The sequence below is a fragment of the Eublepharis macularius genome, chromosome 3, assembly GCF_028583425.1.
Source record: "Eublepharis macularius isolate TG4126 chromosome 3, MPM_Emac_v1.0, whole genome shotgun sequence".
NCBI lineage: Eukaryota > Metazoa > Chordata > Lepidosauria > Squamata > Eublepharidae > Eublepharis > Eublepharis macularius.
The window spans coordinates 128948521-128971060 of record NC_072792.1 but is presented as its reverse complement, the minus strand read 5'-3'; the positions used below and the strand labels follow the sequence as shown (position 1 = coordinate 128971060).

The window sequence follows — 22540 nt, the reverse complement described above, 5'->3', positions numbered from 1 at the left end:
CTCCCTATCATTTTGCATCCTGAACTCTTACGAGCGATTATCAATTTAACAAGGCTGCTTTGGTCAAGTCAAAAATCTTAGAAAAGCAGCAGCAAATGGTTTTTCCTTTGCCCATGGAAAACAGGTGGAGGGGAAAGGGTGAACTCTTGTGGTTCTAGTAGCGTTTGTCCTCCAAATGAATCCCATCCTGGAATAAGAGGTACCTGAAAGGCATTGTAATGTCCCCCTTTCATCACTTGACATAAAACACACAACAAGCCACTAATGGAAAAAGTGTATTAAAATAGTCACAAGCATACAATAAAAACATGTAAATATCCAATGTGATGTGTGTTCAATTCAGAAGCAAGTCAAAACAAAAAGAATGCTACCACTGGTTCCTGCTTTAATTTTACAAAGACCATGGAGAATAAACCATTCCCCCAAATTATACACCCATTTTATAGGTGTCTACCCCTTTTTCCTCCACCCTCCAATCTAGCAGCATCAGTGTGGTCCTCTCCTAGTGGTGCTTTCCAGAAATGATCAAGCTGCCTGCAGAGTCTTTTCTACTCCCATGTAGCAGCTGCTTTTGAGAAAGTGGGGGAGAAAAAGACAACTGTACAACATAATATAAATTCAATTCCAGTTTTTTTTAAAAAAGTGCAGAAACAAAGCAGAAAAGTGTTCAATAACTGCACTGTGTGGAACAGAGGGAGATCTTGGGAAGAAGGTCCAAGGCTTGAGTGTGGAGTTTCACAATTGGGAGTCCTTTATTTGATCTTGATTGCCTTTCACAGATAAAGGGCATTAAAATACAGCACCATAGGAAAGTTGCCCTTATACATGCAGACTTGTCCCGTAGATTTTAACTAGGAAATATGGTTTAAGGGGGAAGGTAACTTCCCATCCACAAATAGAAAAGTCCTGGTTTTAAAGTATTACAGACATAATGTAAACATGATTTAATCAGATTTCATTTGATGATAAAAACACCTGCTCACTTCACCAAAATAACTGCACACTGCAAGGAAAGCTTTTGAGTCTTGTGTATACAGAGCAAGTTACAGGACAGATGTTCAGCCAAACTACTTCAAAAAATTAAGACAAAACAGTTCCAGTTTCTCTATTCACACACTGAAATGTCGCTACAGGATCCACAACATGAGAGAAAGCCTCAGCACAAATAAGGTAACTGCTACAGCCTGTTACATCTCCGAATTCCTTTCCCAAAAGCTATTGACCACATGTCTAACACTATTTAGAGGTATTTGAATGAAATGAAGGATGCAGTTGTTAATTCATTGACTGAACACCTATTAGCCATACAAGGCATTAATCAAGGTGGGTCATTATGTTGCTTAGGATATGACAAAGGTGTAAAGTGAGTGACAATTTGATATGGAAGTACAGCAGGGAGGAGGAGACTTGCTCTAATAGTAAAAGATGCTGGAACTAAACAATTCTATTAAACTGAACTAAAGGTTTCCCTAAGAAATCATTTAATTTTGCTATAGTCGTGCAAAAATAGCTTGAGCTAGTATCTAATCAAAGTACAGATGGTAGCAAACAACTGCCACTAAAGCAGGCCTTTCTTATTATTAGCATTACTTTCTGGCACTCCAGAGTTTAACTTGTGTATACTCAAACAGGAGGATAGTGGTACAAAGTAACCATGAGAAACAGCAAAACACTTGCACGGCAGTGAGAGACACCCTAGCCCACTTTTCACCTTCCTATTATGAGTCAATATATGAAAGGCTTTTTCTCTGCAGTACAACATCCATCACTAGAGGTAGTTCTAAAGCAGGAACGAGCCAACTTGAATCTTGCATGTTTTTTTAAACTAAAATCCTTGTTATCCATTATCTTATATTTATAAAGCAAGAATGCATACTCAGAATCGTAACAGTTAAGGCACAACTAAAACAGGGTTGCACCTACCTGTAACTGTTGTTTGTCGAGTGTTCTGTGCAGGCACACATGGGAACTGCGCACGCGCAGGCCAATCACAGACATTCCAAAGCTCCAAAAGCTGCGAGATGTTCGCCTTGCCTTTTTGCGTGCTTTTCTAGTGGGCGTAGCTATAAAGGTAGGATGAGCAGATCCCTTTCTCAGTTCACTAAGCCACCAATGAAGAAGGTAAAGTAGTAAAAATAAAAAAGTACATGGTGGGGAAAGGAGGGATGTGTGCTTATACAGAAGAACACTCAATGAACAACAGTTACAGGTAGGTGCAACCCTGTTTTTATCGTCATGTCTTCTGTGCAGTCCCACATGGGAGATTTGTGAGCTAACTTACCGAGGAGGCAGGTGTGTTGCTCTTCATTGAAAAATACTCTTCAGGATTACTTTGCCAACAGCTGCGTCCTTTTTGGAGTCCACATCAATCGCATAGTGTTTAATAAAGGTAGACGTGTGGACCAGGTGGCCACTTTACATAAATCCACTAACGGAATGCCCAAGTTAAATGCTGAAGAGGTGTATTGGGCCCCTGGAGTGTTCTTTGACATTCGGAGGGCACAGATGTTTAGAATACTTGTAACACTCCCTAATGAGCCACACCATCCAGTTGGAAATGGTCTGAGCAGTCACCTTCTGTTCCTTCTTAAGTCTTCTAAAGGAAATAAATAGGTTAGGGTCCTTCCAGAAGGCAGTAGTCCTGCCTAGGTAGAAGCACAGGGCATATTTAACATCCAGAGTGTATAGGATGTTAGGTAGGAAAAAATATTGGCAAGACAATGTCTTGATTTAAAAGAAAAACAGACAACCTTGGGTAGGAAGTGGAGGCTCGGACGGAGAACCGCTTTGTCCACAAACAACCTGCTGAAGGGTGGATCGTGTCTCAGGGATTGCAATTCACTCATCCTCCTGGCTAACATAATGGCTATTAAGAAGGCCGTTTCAGCAGTCAAAAGAGCGCAAGTAGCTAGAAGTTCAAAAGGCTTGTGCATGAGAGTCATTAAACTAGAGACAGACTCCATTGAGAAGTAGGTTTGGATACAAGAGGGTAAACGGTAGCTAATTCTTTAAGAAAGGATTTACATTGAGGTTGGGTGAAAAAGGACTTACCCAGTATTCCTTTATGATAGGCCAAAATGGTCACCAGATGGATCTTTATAGAGGAGTTAGAAAGCCCTTGGCCTTTTAACATAACTAGATATTCCAGTATGAAAGGCAAGGAAGCCAAAGAAGGATCCAAGCTGTGTTCAATAGCCCAAAGGGAGAAACATTTCTACTTGCCAGAGTATGACTTCTGAGTGGAAGGTTTCCTGGCCTGCAAAAGGATTTCCCTGACTGCGGAAGAGAAATCTAACCCCAGTGGGACACAAATCAAGCTGTCAGTTTTAAAGAATTCAGGTCGTGGTGGAGAATTTGTCCTGCAGTGTTATCTTCTCCAGCGATGTGGATGGCTGACAGGAAAATCAGGAAAGATTCCCGGGAGATGGCCAGGGAGGCCGTGTCTCACTATTTGTTTAAATAGTTCATGGCAGTTGTGTTGTCCATGCATATCTGGACATTTTTGCCTATGACAATGTGAAGCAAACTTTCAGAGCGAATTGAATAGCTCTGAGTTCCAAGAAGTTGATGCACCTTTTGGACTCATGGTGAGACCAAAGACCCTTTACCTGGTTGTCCCCTGGGTATGCCTCCCATCCTGATAAATGGATACGTGAATAGGGATGGAACCGAAGGGCATCCGTACCATTAAGTAGGGATGCCCTTGTGACAGAAGTATCATTAGGTTCCATTTGTCTGCCCACCAAGTTAGAGATCTGTTAACAACTCTTGGAACCAAGAACTGCTTCTACAGGTTCTGGTAGTGTGGATGAAACACCCTGACTAACCAATTCTGTAGCGGCCAGAGCCTGGCAAATGGCACTATCAGTGTCAGAGAGCCATGGAACCTAACAGTTTTTGAATTTGCTTTGCACTTTGGTGCTGGAATGAGCGCACCTTATTCAGAGCAAGCAGGAACTGGGTTATCCATTCTGATGTAGGAAAAGCCAGGGTTAGCGGGCTTTCCCCTGCTAACCCGGGGAAGTCTAACACTGCCCCCACGAACGTCACATTCTATCATGGAACTAGGGAGGACTTTTCCATGTTGACCTACAGACCCAATAGGTGAAGGGTTGACAGAACCAGGGAAGTATGTTGAGATAGGGACTCCCTGGACTGGCCCACAATAAGCCAGTCGTCAAGGTAGGGGAAAACCATGCACCATTTTCCCCTTAGGTGACTGACTACAACCACCATAACCTTAGTAAACAGCCAAGGGGAAGAAGAAAGGCCAAAAGGAAGAACCTTGTATTGGAACCTTTCAGATCTGCATTGAAAATGTAGATATTTTCTGTAAAACAGATTTATTGGAACATGAAAGTAAGCATCTTTTAAATCGACAGTCACAAACCAAACAAAAGGGGTAACGCATCTCTTAACAACAACATTCTGAACTTTTTTGGAACAATAAACTTGTTCAGGAAATGCAGGTCTAAGATGTGGCAGAAACCCCCTGACTTCTTGTCCACCATGAAATAGTGGAAATAACGCTCATCGGAACCATGATCTGGAATCAGTTCTATCACCTGTTTTACCAAAAGGTTTTGGACTTCCTCCATTGAGAGGAACAGATCTGAACTCCAGACTGTAGCTCTCCTGGACTATGGACAAGATCCATAGTTCCCAGGTTATGTTCCCTCAGGCAGAAAGTGGAAATGAGTGATTGACAGAGAAGAGAAGATGGCTTGGCGTCAAAAACTGTTTGGTAGAACTTGACTGTTTCTGGGAGAGTTGGACCCATCCTTAGACTTGTGACAGAAGTATCTCCATTGAGGCTGAGTAGGTGGAACCACTGAAGCAGTGTGCTGTTGGTTCCTAGGGAAAGGTTGGTTCGGTTGCATTGGGAACCGATTGTATTTAGGGTTGTAATGGGGGTAAGGCCTGAGAGGGAACTGGTGCTTATAAAGTATGAGCAGAGTAATACCAAGAGATCTATTGGTAACTTTATCATTCTTTATCTTTTTAAGTGCATTGTCTGTGGAAGACGAAAAAAAGATCTTTACCCTCAACTGTAGGTCTTCCACCCGCAATCTGTGGTGGGGAGCCAGAGTAGTGGTCCTAAGTCATGTGTGTCTCCTAATGACAATGACAGAGGCCATGGCTCAGGAGGAGCAGTCTCCATTTATGTCTCACAGTAAGGAGCTGCTGCTTCGAGCCAGAGGGCTTCTCCTTGAAGGATCTTAGCAAGACATTGTTTCTCATCAGGGATGAGGTTCAGATAGGGACTGATTTTATCACAGATATCATGCCATAATGGCTTCATAATTACCAATACAGAAATTTAGTGCAGAAGAGAATACACTTTCTTCCTGGAATATCTTACTTCCTGCCCTCCTTATCTGTCAGAGCCTAATGACCAGCGCCCCTTGGAAGACCCTTGGCTTTGAAGGAGTTCAGTGACAATGAAGTTTGCAGGAGGGTGGTTGAAATAGGAACCTGGCCCCTTCTTGTCTGGTTCTGTAGAGGTTGTCTAACTTCCTTGATGTTGTTTGCACAGATGCCAGAGTTGACCAAATCTCTTTCATAAGTCTATCATTCCCTACATAATAGGGAACGCAACTGGGCCCGTTGCCTCAGAATGAAGGACCTTGAAGACTGTGTCTGTTAATGTCAGAGTGGAGCAGGTTACTTCTATTTCAAGGGACCTCACCATTCTAACTAGTTGTTCAGAGTAGAGGCGCAGGTCTTCGGTTGGAGACACGGCAGAGTCCTCTCCCATTTGGGAGTGGATGGTTCAGATGCCACATCGGCTCTGAAGTCGGAACCCTCATCAGACTGTGTTGGTGAATCAAGTGTCGGTTCCAGTGTCTTGGTGCACTCAAGAACCATTGGTGGAACTGAGGCAAGTTTGGCCTTAGGCATAGTAGAAACATGATCAGTAGGTAATGTATGTAATCATCTGGAAAGAAGTAGTGTGGTGGTAGGTAGAAGCCTGGACAGCCATTGTAGTCACAGGTATAGTAGTGGTATGGTGAGTCAAAGAGTCAGTAATGGGCCCAAGCCTTTTTATGACCTCTGGCCATTTTGAGGCAACTGTCGCTCTCGGGTGGAACCGATGAAGCTGGTTGCTTCTGTACAGATTGCACAGGAGATGGTGTTAATGGAGACACTGCTGTTGACAATTCTACAATGTCTGAAATCTCTCCCTCGGAAAGGGATGTGGAACGTCTCGGAATGGGAGACCGGGTTCTTGGAACTACAGGCGGGCTTGAAGCTACCGAAGTAGATGGAGCCAATGCCAAGACCCATTTCTTTTTATGGGGCCTTAGAGAGGCTAGCTTGTCAGCATGTTTAGCCTTTGATGGAGGCTCGGACTGGCATCAAGCTGGGCCGGAGTTTTTAGTAGCTGGAACTAACTGATTCACAATATCGGCACTTGGAACTAAAGTTAATGGAGGTACCAAGGAGGCCCGTTCTGGGAGATGCGATCCTTCTTTGGCGGCTTTGGAAACTTCAGAGTCAGATGCCCCCTTCAGGGCTGACTCCCTCAGAGCCGCTTTCAAGCATGACACTCTTTCATGGCGCACTTTGAGTGTGAACTGCTTGTAGACACTGCAGCAGCGCGTATCATGGTTCTTGCTCAGGCAGATAAGACACTTGTCATGTCCATCAGATTGGGCCATCTTAGATCCACACTTCAAGCATTTCTTGAATAATGCCTTTGAAGCCACAGCAACTCACAGAAACTCACACGGAATTGAGAAGAGGAGCTCAAAGTACATCATTCTTCAGTGGCAGCTAAAGAACTGAGAAAGGGATCGGCTCACCCTACCTTTTATAGCCACACCAACTAGAAAAGTGAGCAAAAATGTGAGGTGAGCTCTCACGCCTTGGAATGTCCGCGGCTGGCCTGCACATGCGCAGTTCCCATGTGGAACTGCACAGAAAACACAAGAATGAACCTGTGTTACATGATCCTCTTGTTTAAGAGCACAAGGAGTGCTGCATCACACAACAAAAATCTCAACAAGACCAACAGATGGCCCGCTGGCAGGCCAGATCTGCTTTTTCTTGCTCCTGATCTACAGAGGGTAACAAAGTAGCACTAATAATATGGAAGCAGGGGCAAACCATTGTGATACTAGAATAACTTTAACATCTCATGAAGAATTTTCATTTCCCCACCTCAGGAATAAATTTTAACGCTAAGAAGAATGGGTCCCATGCAGCCGAGACCGTGAACTTTTTTCTCCTTTCTACAAGCAGGTCCTTCTAGATGCATCTTAGGAGCTGAAACCTGTTCAATATATTTCATTACTCTTATTCATCAAATTTCATCATCAAATATTCAAAGGAGAAAAACTCAGTTTTGTTTAACATTTTTTCTGCCTGCAAGTGGTGTGACCCTACCAGATATATATAAAAAGCCTCAGTTCAAACATTTGAAGACACCTGCACTCTCCAAGTGTGGCAGCTTTTTTTTCCTTTTAAAAATACATTCTTGCAACTGGAAATTTTTAAAAACAAAAGCACAAAAAAGCTTCTGTGGACACCTAATTTCCCAGTCTCAGAGATCAGGGGAGGTAGCAGTAAGCTGGCCCCAGCACAGTGTAGAAAATATTTTCAAACTTCTTGACACTCAAGGCATTAAAAAGCTAGTTGCACAAGTATATTGGTCCTGTCCTCCTGAAGTTGAGTGGGGCCACTGCAAACCTATCACACCTTTCATGGCTTCTTCCCACAGAGATGGGATCAGATGTAGGCAGACTGCTTTATTATTCTGACCATTGTAACAAACAAATGGAATTTATCCAACAAACCTTTTCTATTTTCTAGGAAAAGAGAGGTCAGGAGTCATGTTTTATGAAAAAGTGAAGTGTGGAAAGTAACATGGATTTCAGTGACAGCCATGCTAGGATCATACTGCAGAGATTCACCATGCATTCTCTACTACCCTCTTTTGGCTAAAGAACAAACCTGTTTCACCTTTCTGGGGGGAAAATCCCACTACACTTGTAAGAATTATTCATATATCAGGAGGAGTTGGTAGAGAGTGCCCTCAAGTCATAGTTGACTTATGGAGAAACATGCCCCCCACCCCCGGTGTTTTCATGGCAAGAGACTAACAGAGCTGGTTTGCCATTGCCTGCCTCTGTAACCCTGGTCTTCGCTGGAAGTCTCCCATCCAATTACTAAGCAAGGCTGACTCTATTTAGCTTCTGGCATCTGATGAGATCAGGCTTACCTGGGCTATCCAGGTCAGGGGGGTATGTAAAAGAACTTTTGAAGACTGTATTAGAAGACTGATGTTCATGTAATGCCATAAAGATAGATATCTGGCTCCAGCTAATGGGGGCTAGGCTGGGAGCCATGGGAAAGGGATTGTTTTCCTCCCAGGGAAAGCAACTAGGCAGATGTAAAAAAAAAAAGGGGGGGGGGACAGGAGTCAAGTTTTATGAAAAAGTGAAATGTGGAAAGCACCAGAGTGGGGAAAGCAATCATGCAGAAAAGTATTCTTCATATCAATTTTATCAGAAAAACAGAACCTGTAAAAACAAAGTATCAAACTCATTTAGAATATCCAAGAATTTTCCAGTTTTCCACAAAACAATTAAGATGAGTTATCTAAAAGGTGTAATATGAATTTTTCTTCCCCTTATCCTAGATACAAAAAAAATATTGGTAATTTATAAGCAGAATTCTTACCATATTTCAACATGCAACATTGGTCTCATTTCTGTACGATTAAATAGACTATTTACACACAATACATATATAATCTCTTTCTCTCTGTATGCACATGCATTGGTCCTAGCCTAGGCATCAAAGGCCACATGTGAGTTCTCTGGGTCAATTTTCTTCAAGCGATTCCAGTTAGAAACTTTGTTTAGCTTTGGGTAGGTCAGGATCTCCTCAGTTCTTCCGAATGTCAGCATAGACCACAGACTCTGACTTGTTGATCTTGTCACTGTAATGCCCACCGGAGTGATCTAACTGTGCATAAATTACTGGGCCCTAAAGACAGAAAAAAGAAATCTAAGGTAAACAAACTAAGGTGAGACAATAGGTCCTTCATATCACTACTGCATATATTTTATTTGTTTAGCAATTTGTTCCCTGCTGTCTGCTAAAATGCAACAATCAAGACACAAAGGCAAAACTCGCTAACAGTTTTAACTTGCGATGCCTCAGAGCAAGTTACAAGTAGACAAAAACATCACCAAATACACAAGCAGGGTTTGACACATGGAAAGTATGCAAGTTAGGTCGGCCACTCTTGAAATGATTTTGCAAAGTGTTACTTCAGCAGATCAATTACCAGCAAATGTTTTCTTAGACATTTTGTTCAGGTAGACAGAATCACTTGATGACAGCATTGTGGTGCAAGCTGAATGGACTGCTCTTTCAATACAGCACAAATTTTCACTGTACTACTAAACTGGCCCATTCAATAGGTTCCATTTGTGTCCCAGTGCTAAGCCATGGCTTGGATTCTACATCTTCCTTCTACTTCCACGGCACTGCCCTCCTTTGTGGTGTATGGTTGCTGTTCACCTACTGTTATGTACTTTCCATGCATGTGTTTTGCAGGAGCAGACAGCATCTAGCACCACAGAGAAACATCGCATAATTAAGTACCATCTCTGTGAAGGAGGATGGCACTGTGAAAACAGAACAGAGGCATAGGATCAAACCCAACTCTCAGGAAGTGGTGTTATATATTAATCTGCACTATTCATGGCATCATCTTGTATACATTTTATGAAATCACATACCTTTGGAATTTCACTCAACATATTAAGCCAGTATGAACTATTTGTTCATAATAGGGTTCTTGCCACAGACAGGGTATTTTATTGCCCCAAGAGGAAAAACAGCCACTCTGCTGTTTCATACCTGAGCCTACGGGCTCCAGCATCCAATGACCTTTCAGAGGAGGCCTGTGAGTAGGGGGGGGGGGGAGACACGGATGGGGAACTATAAATTCTGTCTCAGGGACAGTGCCGATAGAAGAGTGGGGACTGCCTCAGACAACTTCATCTGTAGCTGTGCCTGGCAGGGTGACAAAGCACTTTAACTTCACTTCAGAGAAAGGGTAGAGTTGTGATGCCTGTCTCTGGTGAAGATCAGACCAGGTAGCTTCAGGCTTTAAAGAGAATCCACCACATAACCTGGACTTAAATAAATAATATTTGTTGTTTTTATTAAACCTCCTGCTTCAGTGACCTCTGTAATTTTCATGCTAAATACCAAACTTACCTCACAGCAGCAATCTAAAGTCTTTACACTTGCTACCCTAATAACACCTGGTAACTGAAGGAAAGATTTCTCTCTCAAAAACAACCAGGTTCCTCAAATTCATGAGGCAGTGTGAGTTCCCTGGATATATTAGAAAAATCCAGAAAGAAAGGGCCTGTCATGCTTTCCAAGCCTGGAAACTTTCAATTATACACAAGAAGGAGAGAGAGAAAGTACAGCAAACAAGTGGCATTTGTCTCCTTCATGGAGGTTCAGTGTGACGTTTGAGTGTAGTCAATATTAGTGATTTAGCACCTCTCCACATATGATATCTACTGATATGAAAGTTGTTTAGTACAAAACATCTGCCTAACTTTATCCTACACCTCTAGATGGCAGCAATACTAATGCAATGTCAAAACAGAAAGCAGTTAAGAGTTAAATAGCCCTGATTCGGTTTCGTTTTCTCAGCCATGTCGGATGCTCCTCTCGGCAGGTCCGAGAGGAAGCGCCCGAGCACCCTGACTGGGCGGCTGATCTGCGAAGATTAGCCCCCAAGACTCCCAGTGAGGGAGGCAGGGTCCGGGAAGCTGCGGGAAGAACCCCCCAAAAATCAATGCGGGGGGTAAATTGCCCGTTTGTCCCTATGGAGGCCGGCAGACGTGCGCGGCGCCTCGAGTGCTGCCGGGCTATGGAAAACGGCAAAGAACAGAACTAGGCGGAAGCCTGCAAGTAAGCGAATCCCTTCTGTTATTACAAGCGTATGCGAAGGAGTGGTGGGATCTGAAGCTAAGAAGGCTCGTTCTTCCCCTTCGCTGAGTTTCAGAATTTGGGCTGGCGGTCCCCCCCCCTAAAATGGCAGCGAAAAAACAAAGTCCCGCTCTGGGTAAGTCAATCTCGGCTACCCTGCAGAAGGGAGAGTCGCTTGAGGAACTGGTGCACAGGGCGGTTGTTGAAGCCATAAAACCCTTTGTTGACAAGCTGAACGAAACAGATCAAAGGGTGGGCTTAATTGAAAGCGAAGTGAAAACCATTAAGGAAGCAGCGGGGGGGGGGCAGAGAAGGCTGCCCAGGAAAGTGCGTCACTCGTGAAGGCTACGAAAAAAGAGTTAAAGCTGGTGGAGAACCAGCTGATCGGGCTACAAGTGGAACGAACGCAGACAATTTTGCGCCTCCAGAACGTGAAAGAGGAGGAAAATGAGGATTTATGGGGTCTGGTCTCGGAACTACTGGCGACACCCGCGAGGACAACTAAAGAAGAGGTTAAAAGCGCCATTTTGGAAGTCCACCGGGCTTCTTCAAAATATGCAACGAAGCGTCAGCTGCCTCGCGAGATCACCATCGATTTTTCATCTAAAAGGATCCGAGACACTATCCTATACAATTCATACAATGCGGATTTGGACTTTTTGGGTAACAAAGTTAAGATATTGAAGGACGTCCCATTTTTAGTTCGGAAAAGACGTTTTAAGTATAAAAAGCTCGCAGCTCTTCTGAGGGAACGTGGAATAAAGTACAAATGGTTATTTCCGGAAGGAATCTGGTTTGGTTACAAAGATCAAACCTATAAGATATTATCAGAAGATCAACTAAGGGATTTTGAGGATAAAAATCCAGAATTTCAGTGCACCAAGCAAGAAGAAAGGGAGAAGTCTGAGGAGGGGGGGGGAAGGAAACGAGCACTGCGGCTGCAGTTGCTCAGAGAGAACTGCGTCCGGGACCCAGGAGGGGGAGGAAAATTTAATTTGAATTCGATTGTAATTTGTATTCTGTATGATCAACCACTCCATCATTACTTTATTAAGCTATTTCTTTATCATGGCAGTATGAAGGGAAAGCATTGAAGTGTAGTGTTTAGTGTTTGTAGGTTACCTTCCCTTTTTTTCCCACCCCCCCTTCCCCTTTTCTTTTTTCTCCCTTCTTTTCCTTCCCTCGTGTTATTGTAATCTTTTGTAGTTACTGTTATTGTAGTTTGTATGTTAGGTATTGAAAAATAAAAAAAACTTTCAAAAAAAAAAAAGAGTTAAATAGCCCTAAGCTACTTATGTTTAACAAGGTCATGGGGTTCATAAGGAATCGCAAGTGGAAGCAGAATGTTTTTGAAATCTGGAATTATGTTCACTAATTTGAGTTAGTCTAGTATTTCTTCTTCAATTCTTATCAAGAATATGCCATCATAAGTGTCAATACAGTTTTGTCACAGTTTATTAAGGGGAAAGAAAAGAGTCCGGCTCCAAAATGCTGTCTAAAGGATCAACACCGCAGCAGAAAAAAAAATTAGAAGAGAATAATGTAGCTAGGAATAGATGAGGCAGGATCCAAAGAATAATATATTGATAAACTTCAAAACAAAGAAACTACATCTTCTCCTTATAAGTAAAGATGTGACAAGGGAAGATAGAACTTTAAAAAATAAAACTTCACACAGCAGACTTCCTCTATTAGTTGCTGTTTTCAATACAACAGAGCTAAGAAAATTTCTTACAGGAGCCATACAAGTCATGCTCTGTACATGTATCTTCCTGTTTACTGTGCAACTGTATTGATTTCTTTTATATGAAACTAGTAGTAACTCAGATCAACAAATGCTGTTCTAAGGCCTGGTGCCATGGGGAGATTCCTAGGGACCCACTCTGAAGAGACAATAGTCAGCATTTTCTTCTGGCACTAGCATTGTTAATGTCCAGAAAAAGCTGTTCCCTTTTGACTCAGTAATAACTGCTGGCTGAGAGATATCCCACTCATTCCTATTAAGTTATAGATAAAGGGGCAGCTGGATTTACATAACAAACTGAAAAACAGAAGCACATATGGAAACAATGAGTCTTGGTCCATTAGGAGACCATCACAATTTTATGCAGAAATTTAGGGTAAGTCTGTGGATTTTTCAAAAATTCACAAAAGGTAGGATCTCTGCTAATTATAAATTATCACAACTTGGACACACACTCTGAAGATTTCCTCATTATGCAGGCCATCTTTCACTTATGATGTCCTGTCTTAACTTGTCAGTTCTGCAATATCTGCCTACTTATACACCTCTGTTAAGAAAATATGCAGACTATCTCAAGTGAGTATGTCTCACACAATGAACATGTATGGAATGGTAAGAAAAAATATTTGCACCTCAGAGAAGCAACAGCTATATGCAGCTTGTGGAAGTGATTTTTTACTTGAATTACCTAATCAGAAGAAAAACCTGGAACATTTAAGGTAAACAAGTTCAGCATTCAGGAATGCTATCTGGAACTGTAGATAACATTTATATATAATGCATACAGGAACCCAGATAACCCGTAAAGTAATTATTAGAACTAGAAGCCAGAGAATACAGGCCATTACATTCAAAATGAATCAACACTGTACAGGCAAATGAGAGGAATGTGAACAGACATATTGCTACTAGACAGACATGCACAGCTGTGGAAAGATGATTCCTCATATGAATTAAGGATAAGGGCAAGAGTGAAAGTAAACTTGTTAAGTAATCAGCCAGCTTAAGATGCTATGAACTAAACAATGCCCAGGTTTTGTGCATGCTATTTGAAACAACCTCAGGCAACCAACTTCTTGTTTTCATAGCAGATGTTAAACAACTTGATGATATTCAATAAAAATATATCTGAAAGTGACGGTGTAGTTGTAGATACAAAGCAATGTGTTTATTACTTTGCTATTAGAGATAAAGTTTGGAAGTATTCATGTTTTCAAGTACTAACCTCGCTGCCTTTATTGATCTCTTTGTGGATTTTACAGGCATAGAGGTTTGTCAAGATGATGCAGAAGCTTTAAAAACAATCTGCCACATTATCAGTAACATTGCCTGGCAAGAAGTGACAACTTTTAAAGAATAATGTCCTAGTTCTGCTACTTCCAAAGATATGGTATAAAAGCCAATTCATTTAATACATTTAAACACAACATCCTATCAAAGCAGATCAGAATCTCCAGACAGATCTACTACATGCAGTTTCACTAATAAGTTAGGCAAGTGAACCTCTTTATTCTTGTTTAGGCTAGAGGCAAGTTATAGCTTTCATTTACATAGACTTTGTTTATTGTACTTCCTCAAATTCCTATCAAAATAAACTTCTAAAGGGTTGGTAAAATGTACGCACTGATATTTTGAAGTGCGTTGATAGGAGAAGTTATAAACAAATCTGTACAGAAAAGGTCTGCATCTAAATGTGTGTGTTCACTGGGAAATAAGCATAGGATGACTCATGTCTTTAACAAAAGGAGCATTGGCAGAAAGTCTTATGCTTCTCCAACTGTAGAGATTGACAAGAAGGCCTCTGAACCTAACTCGACTTCACATGACAGCCTTGTTTTCCCCAGCAGCAATAAAATCAGATACTTCCATAAACATTATTCATTTCAAACAAATTCTCATAATCAGTTTCAAGACAATGAAGAAATTAATCAGGAATAAGCCACCTCTTAAACAAAGTTAAAGGCAGTTCTCAAGATTGCACATTTATTAATATGGCTTCTTAATATTGTCTCTCATTAACAAAGAAAGATCTATACAAAGTCATCTACACTCTTCCTCATTGTCAAAGGCATTTTATGAACGTCATCTGAAAACCTAACTTACTGGAGGGTTTTCCTTTTACACAACCATCCTTCCTTAAAATTTCTCAGCACCCCCCCCCATACCTCACTTCTCATCTTGAGACACGCAGCATTACACTTGCTTAACTTGCAAACATCTTAGTCATCACAGTACTTAAAGATAAATTTGTTTCCATTATCTTGTTTCAAATTTCTACCCAATCTCTCATATTCGATGTCAAAAACAGACCCAACTAATTGCTTCCCCCGTTTCAGTCAACATACTATCTTACTAGAATGTCCCTGCTTTCAGCAAGCTTCTGCCATCTTGCTACATGTTCCTGTTGTGCAATATGCTAGAATCGGCATTTTGAAATGCCCAATGATTTTTTGAGTGACCACCCAGTGCAATGAAGCACAAGGGACTAAAATATTGTTGACTCTAATAAAATGTCATTATACACGTTTAGAACAAGCAGCACTCAACACTGCAGGGATTTTAAAAGGCTGGAAGAGACTAAAAGGCCTCTGCTAAGGGCTACCCACTCACGTCTCCACAGATCAACCCAAAAAGATCAGAAAACTCTCTAAAAACCAACAACTTTATCAACATCATAGGCACATTAATTATTTTTCACTGGAATAAATAGTTGCCAAGAGCCAACTAAACAATTCAATATCCGAAACCTACTGGAGTGGATCCGATGCCTCTATTCTACGAACACTAGGCTCCTTCCCTGCTCACCTTCCTTCATGCGGCACCTGGAGCGGCATGGCTTTTTGCCATGTACATCCTTCAACTCCCATTACTTTTTCATCACTCACAGACAGCTGCTGGGAGAAGGCAAAGGGGGCAAAAATCCCCTCCTCTAGTACTCTCCACTCAGACAACTACAGGATCCAACTCACTGAATCTAGAAGTCATTTCAGAAAGACATACTTTACATATATCTCCACGGTACCAGGGCTTTTTTCTTTCCAGATGCTTAAAACAGTTAAGAACACAAGTAACTATACAATATTTCTCACCAAGGATACCACCTGGAAGGTCTCCAAGTCAGAGTTCTCAAGGCAGGATGATGCAATTTACCTGATGTGATCGGATGGGGACGCTGTTTACCAGACCCTCTGTGTCGGAGGGGGACTTCCTTGGAGCCTGCTTAACTGGAGACACCAAGCTCTCAGATGTACTGCAGCTGATGAGGCGGCAGAGCAGAGTTTGCAGGACAACGTTCAAGAGGCAAACACAAAACAAAAAACAAAACAAAAACAAAGGCAAGTGATGGCAAGATGATGTGGCAACCTATGCCAAAAAAAAGGGTGATCTCAGTTGATGACAAACTCCTCATGCATCCTTTCCCTACTTCTAGTCAGTACAGCCATTCATACATTTCCTCTCTCATAGGAACCCAATGCAACTGTAAGAAGGAAAGCAGCTTTGCTATAAGCCAGCAGCTTTCACAAGGATTCTTACTGTTGTTCTCAGTCACATGGATAATGCTGTTAAGATAGAGGAATGTAATTCTTTGCCTTATCAGTCTGAGGCACCACAGCTAACTCGTACCACAACTGCAGAGATGCACTCTTGAACAGTAATTCCCTTAACTAGAATTAGTTTTCTGACTGCAACTTATAATGCATGAGGTTTGAGTTAAATGGAATGGGCTATCAGCAAGACACACTACCAAGCCCACTGTACTAAGTCTTCACCACAGTCAAAGAAGTATGACTTTTAAAGATTTAAGTTGCCATTGCAATCCTGTCTGATCTAGGTAAGGAGCTATCTTGGAAACTTGGGAAAAACTGGTGTCTAGATGCATCAGATGTGTACTCCAACATCTGGTCTCTCACTTGTGCTTGAAAAAGCAGGACTCCCCAAGATGAATGTACAGTGTTAAAATAAGGAGCAAGCCTTTCAAATCAGATTTAAAACTGTATGAACACCTCAGTAACCCTTCTCTTGCATGCATCCAAAACACACTAAACACAGACACTTAACATTTACCTATTTAAACTAAAAAAAACTAATGTAGGGGAACTGAGATCAGAAATAGTTGGGGGTTGTGCATTTAACCCTTTCCCTACCCCTATACTGCCCCCTTTCCATGCAAGGTTCCAAATACATGTTTGCCCAAGCACTAGGGAGAGGCGTATTTGAGCAGGAACACACCAGGTAGGGAAAAGGTTAAGCATCTCTTCACTTTTCTCCAGAAGCAGCTTTTCCTGTTTAAAACAGGATCACAGCAAAGTAATGTAATGAATATCTGCATGCAAATTTCAGTATTTTTTCCCCAACGGGAATAAAAACTCACTCCATTAGACACTTTTCCCTACTGCTTTTTCCTACATGCACATAACAGATATAGCATGTACAAGTAAACATGGATCATGACGTGACAATGACATTAAACAGAAAGCAGTTCCCTGCAAGCCATTCTTTTATCCAACCAGAGTATTTAAACATTTGAAAAGCAGACATGAGATATGTAACAGTACAAAGGGAAATACAGTCCTAAAGTAAGTATTTCAGTACCAGTAAGTAAGCTTCCATTTTTAATGGGACTGAATCAAAGCAAACGAGATGGCAAAGGACAAGTAAAATGCCTAGAGTCCACTGCAAGAATTCATGCAACTTTGCATGGCATCTAAAAATAACACTGAATGAAATGTTTGTGCATAGAGAAAGTTCAGCTGCTTTCTGACAAGAACAGATTCTATCATAATATGGTGCCTTCATAGTAAATAGTGTTCAAATTCCCCACACTCCTTCATGAGCATGAGTTTGGTGCCAAGAGATGGGAACTAATTCTGAAAAATAAGTAGCATTGTCATCACAATTAAAAATAAATGAGACAACAAAACTCAAGCAGTATATGAGATGTGCTGCCCCTTCACCAACAGTCTACAAAACAGGATTCCAGCACAAGTGATAGAGTAATGTTAGCCAGGTGGTCAGCAAGAGAGGCAGAAATGTGTATACACACACACAGACAATGTAACCAAACAGCAACCACCAACGTGATTAGTTACCATGGTATATAGTGGGACTGGAAGAGGAGACCCAGCCCTGTTACATTCCCAATCTTGCGTCTATATCAGGATCTCTGTAAGGAGAGGAAGATAAGAGCAGGATCCGATCCCAGCACACCAAAGCAGAAAGAAAAAACCAAAATTTCAGAATAAGAACAGAAGTTGTCGTACTGCCATGCAAGGGTTCCCAACACCACCCAAATCAATCCATTACGCACTAGTGTTAGTTTCATTGAGAAGGCAGACCAAAAAAACCTATACTCCCTTTTGTTTTTACTTTGTTTTATTACCACCCAGTTTAAAAACAGAGCTGGTGCAGCCAATGGAATAATTTTTTTTAACATTGCCAGGAGACAATTTATAGCAATAGAATAATTTAGTGTAAGGGTGTTATTGTCCCCAACTTTCAGCAGCAATACATTGGAGTTAGAGTTAATTACTCATACATTAGGTTGCCTTCAAGCTGTTACGGGAAGAGCACATGCAGAAAAGAAACTAGGCTTGCCATACTGAGCTTACACAGCAGATTTCACTGCACTCAGTATTACCACTGACCTCTGCTGAAACCCTCTTTAAACTCTCCAGCTGAAAAGAAGGTAACAGCAAGGGAAATAACCAATTAAACCCTTGAATTATTAGATTTTTTTAAAGGCTGTATTGATAGTATTTTTAAAAAAGCAGGAAAGGGAGAGTTGGCCAGTGAACTGACAGATTCTCACTGAATGCATGAGTTTCGTTTTTTGTGTACAGCGGCTGCATTCTTCTGGGAGTTAAGTGATAAAGCAAAGGTGATAGTCCCACCACCACTTCACAAAAAACCCATCTGCAAAATACTTCACAACATTTCCAAAACCCTATATCAAAGCTATATACCTTAAAACACTCTTGTAAAAACTCATCAAAGCAAAATTAAAGATACTCTGAGCACAACAAAAAAGGAAGTCATGCAGATGGTGAAGCTAGTAGAGGAACTGCTTTCCCAAAGCTAGAGTTGGAAACCTCTGCCAAGCAGACTGTTGTAAATGAGTTGGCAGCCACACCAAGCTCAGAAAGAGAGCTGTGCAATCAATCCAAGATGTAGAAAACGTCCAGTCTTCATCTCATGGTCAATCATGAGAACTGCTAGAAAAACTTACTTTTGGAAGACAGAGTGGAGGACTGCCTCTGCGGACAACTTTGTACTATACTACTCCCTCCAACATGTATAAGGAGATCTAATGGGACCTGTACGCATGTACAAGGGCAAAGTAATTCCCTCTATGCACAATGAAATTAATAGTTATAACATTCGATTTATATACCGCCCTTCAGGATGACTTAACACCCACTCAGAGCAGTTTACAAAGTACGTTATTATTATCCCCGCAACAACAAACACTCTGTGAGGTGGGTTGCCCTAGAAGGGACATTTCCAGCTGTCACAAATAATTTGGTACTCTAACAGTGCCATCCTAAGCAGAGTGACACCCTTCTAAGTCTATTGAAATCAATGGGCTTAGGTGGGTATAACCCTGCTTAGGATGGCACTATAACAGTTGGGAGCCAACATGAACAATTTGGTATTCTAAATATTGGCAGCTGGCATGAACAATATACATTAATTGTTCAGGTCTATCCAATTTGGCCATATGAACTTCAAGAAATGAGCAGAGCAATCTCTTACCCAGAGTAATGCTTTTTAGAATTCTTCTTTCTGTACACAACACACACAATGAGAATGATGAGCAAAACTAAACCCAGAACTCCACCAATGGCTACCCCTGTCACAAGACCAAGGGGAAATACAGGCAGGTTACCTGCAGAGAAAAGAAAATTTTCAGTTCAGTTTGTTTCATTTTTAAGTTGATAAGCACATTTTAAAGGCCTTTGGATTTTAAATGTATAAATTAAGGTTACATCTTCATCGGTAATTGTGCGAATGTTTCTTTTTACAAATCACAGTCTGCATCTAACTTAATGGGCATGTCCTGTATGGATTCTCTATCAAACTTTTCGACATACAAAACAACTTACAATTCACCTCTAGAGATGCTAAGTCCCCCATTAGAGACAATTTCTTACTTTAAAATCATGAACAAAATACACAAGCCACTTTTTTGGTGTAAAAGTCATGCACATAAGACCTTTAGAATACTCTGAAGTTGCAACTAGGAAGCGATAGGGGCCCCCACTTACAAGTACTTTAATGTAGTACATGCCAAACCCATGAGTCCTTAGTTGAGAAAGGTGTGCTAAAACTGTCTTAAATTAATAATCATGAGAGCAGGTTATCAACAGATGATTACTTGGACAAGCCATCTGCAGATACAGGAAGAGACAAGCAATATTCTATAAACGAAAGACAGATCTGAGTTGCAGGACAGACAACAGCAGGGAAAAGATTATACCAGTGAGGCACATGAAGACTGGAGTTCTGATGTACATGAGTGAAACTCTCCAGTGGCTTCCATATCAGAGACAGATAGCCATACATATACAATGGATTAGTCAAATAGATGGGAATACTACATGAGTTGATACTGAGTTCTGCCATGTGTTGTAAGGGGGCTGTTAGGAGACCTATGTAAAGTATCAGTAACTTGTTAAATAATATGTATCTCAGCATTTTCACCAAACAACAACAACATTCGATTTATATACCACCCTTCAGGACAACTTAATGCCCACTCAGAGTGGTTTACAAAGTATGTTATTATTATTATTATTACCCTACAACAATCACCCTGTGAGGTGGGTGGGGCTGAGAGAGCTCCAGAGAACTGTGACTCGCCCAAGGTCACCCAGCTGGCTTGAAGTGGAGGAGTGGGGAATCAAACCTGGCTCTCCAGATTAGAGTCCCGTGCTCTTAACCACTACACCAAACTGGATCACTTTCACAAAGAGAGTGAAAGTAAGTTTCAAGACCTGTATCAGTAGTATACTACAAAAGAATTTAAGATACAGGCTTGTAAATGTTATTTCAGTTCCATGTAACAGCAAACTCAGTCACAGGTTTGTTAGTTATGGTATACAATTACAAAATGTCCAAGTCAGATGATTTTTCAGGATATCATTTACTGGTGTTACTATATTTTCTGAAAGTTTTCCTTCTACTGATTATATGCTCCTAAAAAAGGCGGCTGCTTCTTGCCCTACATTTTGGATCCTATTCACGAGATTTAAAGAATACAGATTTTTAATATTATCTTCCTGTAGAACTCTAACCAACACCAATATTAAGAAACTGTAAGATTATAAGTAGTTACAAATAGCAGGAATGTTATTTAGTTTGCTCTTTTATTGAACAGTTGCCTTGCTAATGCATCTGATGAAGAGAGCTGTGGCACTCTGTAGCAATGAACCGACAGGAGACGAGGTCAGGATGCAAGTCTGACCCTCCTTTCGGAGGCGAGTGCTTTATTGAGAAGCTTTTCCGGAAGTCCCAGAAGAGAGCAAGAACAATTAAGCCAATAGCAAAGCTTACAAAGCTTCTGAGCAAAGCTTCTGAGACCTTCACAGACGATTGGGCAAACATGCTGTGGTCAGCCTTTTGTCTTATCTATGCAGCACAGCAAAGCACATTGTGAGCTGATCGTGTGAGTATATTGTGCAGCTCTGTGAAGGATGAGAGGACATGTTGAGACATGCTGAGAAGAGACCAAGGCCAAGGTGTACTCCCTTCTTAGTCCTGGTCACGGTGTGCCTTTTGACCAGGACATGCAGAGCGGAGCTGCCAAGGCTGGCTGTTGTGCCAGGTCCAGCCCACATCCCACTCTCTGTTGTTTGTTAAGCGGGCAACAAGGGGCCGGTCTCAACATCATCCCAAGAGATGTCCTCCTCCTCATCAGAGGATTCAGGCCAAGAGGCTGGGAAATTGGACGGGGGAATGGAGACAGAAAACGCGGCTGTATGTTTCCTTGGAACCCCTAAGGCAAAAAGCGAGGGGATGCACTGAATACAGCAGCATCCTACAATAAGCATTATTAGGGCGTACGCACCGTAGCACACTAGCGTACCAAAGAGCCCACCTGGCAGCCAGCCGACCACCAGGAGGGAAGCACATCTTCCTTTAGGGAGGACGCTAAGTGAGAGAGCTGCTGCAGTTGCTAGTTCACAGCCTTGGAGTTATCAGACAAGTTAAAACAACACATATTTTTTTACAGATTCACAACCATGATGGTGAAGAAGCAGTAAATAATCAATGGCCGCTCAATTATCTAATATAGCATGGCGAAGCTCCTGCTGCTCAGAATCGAGTGCTGCTAGAGCCACGGAAGTGGCGTTAATGGTTTTAGCAAGGTTGCAGGCCAAATGCCTTAAATTGTTAGCATTAAGCACAGCGAGAGCAGGGACCCCTATAAGGGAGGTCCCAAGAGCAACGGCTTCCACCTTGCTGATGAGAGCAGTTTCTTCAGAGCACGTAGCATCAAAGGTAACCATGCGGCGCTTGTGAGAAGCGTGGCTTTAGGAGGTAAGGCAATGGCCAAACGGCTCAAGCAGCAAAGAGAGTCGGACAGGTTGGCAGGTATGTAATTAAAAGTTCGCGAGCCACAGGTAAAAAACCAACCCGGGGACAACTGGGTAAACCCAAATGCAAAGGAAACATTTTCTGTTTTTGAACAATTAAGCACATTCGGCTCCACAGGGAGGCAGCGAGGCTTCGAGCTATGAGTGGTGCAATTCACTATTCGAGCACAAACAGTTTGATTTGCTGAAGAACTGGAAGCTACATAAGGAGTGTAAAGAGACATTGCAAACA

At 41.7% G+C, this 22540-nt stretch overlaps 1 protein-coding gene across 2 annotated transcripts in view; it reads right to left on the bottom strand.

Moving 5' to 3' along the window:
• Positions 1-262: 262 nt before the first annotated feature.
• MPZL1 (myelin protein zero like 1) overlaps positions 263-22540 on the bottom strand; it is a 44821-nt gene continuing 22543 nt past the window's right edge. Inside the window, exons 4-6 of one of the 2 annotated variants that reach the window (XM_054975085.1) lie at positions 19466-19598; positions 15863-15968; positions 263-8994 (exon numbers count right to left, since the gene is read on the bottom strand). In XM_054975085.1, coding sequence (XP_054831060.1) covers positions 8893-8994; positions 15863-15968; positions 19466-19598 — 341 coding nt within the window. In that variant the 3' untranslated portion in view covers positions 263-8892. The other variant, XM_054975086.1, reaches the window with a different exon arrangement.